General features: G+C 43.7%; 1 protein-coding gene across 2 annotated transcripts in view; it reads left to right on the forward strand.

The window, feature by feature from the left end:
- The window catches only part of Npy (neuropeptide Y), a 62,584-nt gene extending 59,292 nt beyond the window's left edge, over positions 1-3,292 (forward strand). Inside the window, exons 3-4 of one of the 2 annotated variants that reach the window (XM_051151612.1) lie at positions 1,267-1,347; positions 3,098-3,292. In XM_051151612.1, the coding sequence (XP_051007569.1) occupies positions 1,267-1,347; positions 3,098-3,122 (106 nt within the window). In that variant the 3' untranslated portion in view covers positions 3,123-3,292. The remainder of the gene's footprint in view (positions 1-1,266; positions 1,348-3,097) is intronic. The other variant, XM_051151613.1, reaches the window with a different exon arrangement.
- Positions 3,293-5,204: the final 1,912 nt, after the last annotated feature.

Raw genomic sequence — 5,204 nt, forward strand, 5'->3', positions numbered from 1 at the left:
AGTGTTCTGAAGCGGGTGGTCTATTTTATCCTTACAGATGAATTAACCTCAAGTTCATATACTGTCCTCAGCATGTCCTACTATAGGCAGAGGATGAGGACCCACAGAAATGTTTCTGTGGGCCAGAAGGACTTCTTCATGCCTCAGAGAAAGCACTGGTACCACCGACAGATAGTAGGAAAATGCAAGACTCGGTGTGTTGGGAGCTGTAAAGAGGGAGCAGTGGCGATGGAGATGTGGTGGTAAAGCTATGGTGACGGCGCCGCGAGGGTGGAGATGTAGTGGTGGGTGCAGTGTAGGCAGCAGCCGCTTGTATCTGCTTGTGTTGCGTGTCTCTCTCGGAGCACGCCTCAGTGTTCATTCCTCACAGACACTGATGTAGCCGTGGCTCATGCCTTGATATTAGTTTTACAAATTCACGCAGAAACTCGAAGACAAAGGTGGGCCTCAAACATCATTATTCTGGGTGGTTTTTCTTTTTCTAGGACAGTTCCTAGACTGTCACCTTATCTCCTCGTTAAGATGTAAACTATTGTGGATCATCAATCAAATGGTTACAGAAACATTTTAAAATCGCGTTTCACTGTCACAAAGTTGGGGGAAAAAATTATCTACCTTACTTACAAGGCACATTATCTACACTGAGCAGGTTGTATTTATATATTTAGAAATACACAACAACAACAACAACAATTATTAGAGAATGGGAATCTATGAATTTGAAGTAGGGCTGGGGAAGGAGTACATGTGAGCGTTTGTAGGGAGACAAGGAAAGGATGAATGATGTGGTTACAGTAATAATCTCAAAAATAAAACATGAAGTAATTAAGGAAAAGTGAATCCTTGTAACTTTTAAATTGTATTTGTTTGTTGTTTGGTGTGTGTGTGTGTGTGTGTGTGTGTGTGTGTGTGTGTGTGTGTGATGTACGCATGCAGACATCTGCATGTAGAAGTGAGAGGATAGTTTCCCAGAGTTGGTTCTCCACTTCCTCTTTGGTTCCTGGGGATTGAACTCAGGTCATCAGACCTGCATGGCAAGCACTCTGAACCTCTGGGTCATCTCACCAGTTTGTACGTATATGCATATGCATATGTATGTACACACACCACGGTTATGATAAAACTGCTGTTGACATATGCTTCACACACATTAGCAGATGGACAATTGGAAATAATGTTTGAATTTAGGGACACTCTCTTTCTCTCTTCTATAGCTACCCCAAGCTTACTTTATAAAACCTCAATTTTACTTTCTTCTTGTTTCAGATATGGCAAGAGATCTAGCCCCGAGACCCTGATCTCAGACCTCTTAATGAGAGAAAGCACAGACAACGTCCCCAGAACAAGGTATGGCAAGGCTTGGGATGGAGATGTTGATACACAGCTTAAGATGCCAGGGGAGAGGAGCTAGGGGAAGCAGGTGAACATTAGGACGGAAGCATCCAGAAAAGAGAGATGGGATTGAGAACCATTGGGGAATGACCTTGCTTCCCACACTCACCGGCACATCTCAACTTTCAGGGTATATTGCTTTCTAATGTGTAATATTTGGTGTTCCTTTCTACGTGTGAGTGGCCTTTAGCTCAGAATTTATACTCTATAGAAAGCCTCACCTTGTTAGAAGTAAGGGGGCAGAGAGAAAGCCTCCATCTCGGAATGAGATGGCCAATCATCCATTTGGGCTGGACAATCTAGTTTTCGTGCCATGCCCAAAAGTCCTAGAGCCCACGTCTTTCGGGTGTTTGACTCTACCTTTCCTGGCTTTATTCAAAACTGGAGATAAGTCAGATGCCTTTGGCTACTTTCTGATGGATTTTTGTTCAATCTACTGATTTACTTTAGTCAATGGATTACTGTTGGGTCACGCACTATCCTTAGGAGCATATCTGTAGCCTGGAACTTTTCTTGGCGTACAGATCGGTCTTGGGACAGGTGTCTGCTCAAACCTAAGGGCTCCTCATTGGGCTAAGCAAGTGCCTCCTAGACAAGGAAAGGGCACCGCTGATAGAGGCAGAATCTGCGTCACTTTTTAAAACCCTAGCCTGCTCTGCTGAGCTTGCCTTGATCTCAACACATCAGTCCCATGGCATCTCCACTCCCTAGCTAGGCCCCTGAGACCCAGTACTCTACATCGTTAAAAAACCATCTTCCCCAGAAGAGGTCACTAGCACACTTGCTCAGTGAGTATGGCTGGAGCATCACTCTTCATGGGGGTTCCCCTGGAGAATGCATGGGTGACAGCAGGACCACCCACCCTCCTCAGTGCTCTTTCCGTTCTCCCATGAAATGATCAACCAGATAGTTTTACAGAGGCAAACAATCGTTTGAACTTGAACAAAGTCCAGAGCTTCTATCCCTGGAGGCTTCAACCTAGACTTAACCAGGGAATGGTGGGAAATTCATAGGCGCTGCTTTTGACACTGAGCAATAAGCATCTTTTTGTGTCTCACGGATATGCATGGAATATTTGCCACAGTAAAAGTTTAGGGTAGCCTATGTATACTTAGGATTTGGAAATAATGATCCAGACCTACTTAGAACTCCGCTGCCTGCTTTGTTTTGTAGCCTGAAATAACACAGTTATCGCAGGAAATAAAGTTAATTGCACCCTGACTGACAGACTCAATCATGTGCGATTAGAAGGAGACAAAAGTTGATAGCTTTGGAGTTGCATGTGAATGCTGCTTTATTAAAAGGGGCTCTTTATAGTCTAATAAATAGCATCTCACGACATAAAAGGCTTGCTGGAAAACAATGGAAGCATATTCAGAGTTGAAGAACACTAACTTGCTTGTTACAGTTTCATGTGACTCTTGTAGTTTTGATCTTCAGAAGTGCTTTGGAGTCCCTCCGCTCCTTTGATACGCACAGGGCCTTCTAAGTACTCCCTTAGAGACCCCAGTTCCCATGGTCAAAGGCTGATGAACTGGGTCTGCATCACGCCACTGGTCCCTGTGGCCTCTTAACTTAGAGTGCCAACAGGAGGCCTCACAGATGCCTCTGATCATGCTGCTGCTCAGGCCTGAGTGTCTCACCCTTCTAAGGCCCCAGGGAACTGGGCAGCCACTCTTCCATGATTTTCTTCTTGGTCTTACAGGCTGGAAGACCCTTCCATGTGGTAACGGGAAGTGAAACTTACTCACCTGACTTTTCCTACTTTCCGCCCACATCTCATCTCGTCCTGTGAAACCAGTCTGCCTGTCCCACCGATGCATGCAGCGGCGGCACTGGATTCTTCACCATTTCCTTTGTTGTCATTGTATATATGTGTGTTTAAATAAAGTATCATGCATTCAAAAAATGTGTTCTCCTCAGTGAATAATCTATTACACCGCAATAAACAGATTAGGCAATTCATTAAGTTATAATCAGTCTCAAGTAAGAAGCTCAGAGTTTGGTTCACCAATGTTGAAGCGACGGCCATGAAAAGTAAGTATCTATGCTGCCCTTGGAAGGATTTATGCCTGAGAACTGTGTGCAAATGTCTCACATTCCTGCACTTACTACGGCAGCCATGAGTGGCTGACTGACACCTGATATGACTCACGTAAATCAGTAGTAGATGTTTTATTTCATGCAATTTAAACTCACTCTAATAGGCTTGTGCTGCCGGTGTTGACCATATCTCACCAAACAAGCTAAAGTCTATGCATGAATTGAGGTGACACTTTGAATATGAGTCAGAACCATATTTTAAAGGTCACCTGGGCAGGATGATCACCTCACACAACATGGCCATGTTAATCAGCTAAAACTCCATTCAACTTCTCCATCGAGCACTGATTCGCATGGGCTTAGTTTAAAATTAATGTGACTCAAATCTTTATTCCCGCCCCCTCCCTCACACACATACACTTTGGTTTTGGGAGACTGGGGTTTCTTTGTGTAGCTCTGGCTGTCCTATTTGATCTGTAAACCAGGCTGTCCTCAAACCCAGCAGATCCAGCCTTCCTCTGCCAACCAAGTGCTAGGATTAAAGGAGTGTACCACCCACTGCCTCTAGCCATTCAATTCTTCAATGCGATCTAAACCAAAGAAAATGGGCCTCATCGCACAGTGGTGTTTTGTTCTACCGTGTATATCATATGTGAATCTTTAAATTGCTTGCAAATAGCCAATAAAGATGTTTAATGACAAAGACAAAATTTTAAAAACACACACACAAACAACAACAACACAAAAAACACAGGTGTTTATGTGATTTTTGTAATTTTGCTAATATCTTAGGAAGTATTTCTAAAGACTAAATTAGCCACAGTATCCCCAGGCTCACGGGATGTTTATAGAATCACTGCCTCATTGGTCCTTCACTGATGGCGAAATCTGACACATGACTGTCTGCTATGACTTTGGGAATATTCTAGTATTTTCTGTACATACATAATTTTCACATTTCCCCAACCAGTGAAGCCACTGATGTTATTTACAAGCTCCCTTGATGAAAATTGTTCCATAGTTTCCAAAATATCCCCACTGGCTTTCTTTGTTCCTTTAAATGATGATATACAAAGAAGGTGTTTTTTTAATCTTGAAAGGTTGACTTAGTCACGATTTACCACCATATAGCATGAGTGTTCAGCACTGATTACATTGGGAAGCTTTGTTTACTGGAGTTGGTATTACGTAAAGAAAGTTGACTCAGAGGCATCTGGCCACACAGATGTGCTGGGACGTGTCACTATACAAAGACTCTTGGTTATAGAAGGTAAATGAACTAGGGAGTAATGGGCACGAGCCATTGAAAGACAATCCAGGGGCTTCATTTTAAAGGAACATGCCAACTTCTTGTCTCACCTAAGCATCAAATGGCCCACGCTTCTCTCTTAGCCAGCCCTTGGTCTCTCAGCTCCTTCACCACACCTTATTAGAAACAGACTGAACCTTCCCATCCTCTAGCCTCTGTGGTCCAGGTCCAGTGGCTTGTCAAACTCTCTGACTTCCAGAGTCCTGAGACTTCTGAGTCCTAACTCAGGATATGGCGATAGTAATTCCCTGCATGTGTTAGAAGTAACAGACGTGGGGTGGGTAGGGGTGGCATTTTGATGAGTTGGGTTGTCAAGCCCTAATAAACCAGGATTGATTTTTATGATACAGAGTGACAATGAACTTTAACAATTGAAAAACTACAGTTCAGCTGGGTGCAGTGTCCCACGCCTGTGATCTCAGCATTCAGGGAGGCAGGGGCAGGAGGATTTCTGAGTTCG

This window comes from Acomys russatus, chromosome 10, assembly GCF_903995435.1.
Source record: "Acomys russatus chromosome 10, mAcoRus1.1, whole genome shotgun sequence".
Taxonomy (NCBI): domain Eukaryota; kingdom Metazoa; phylum Chordata; class Mammalia; order Rodentia; family Muridae; genus Acomys; species Acomys russatus.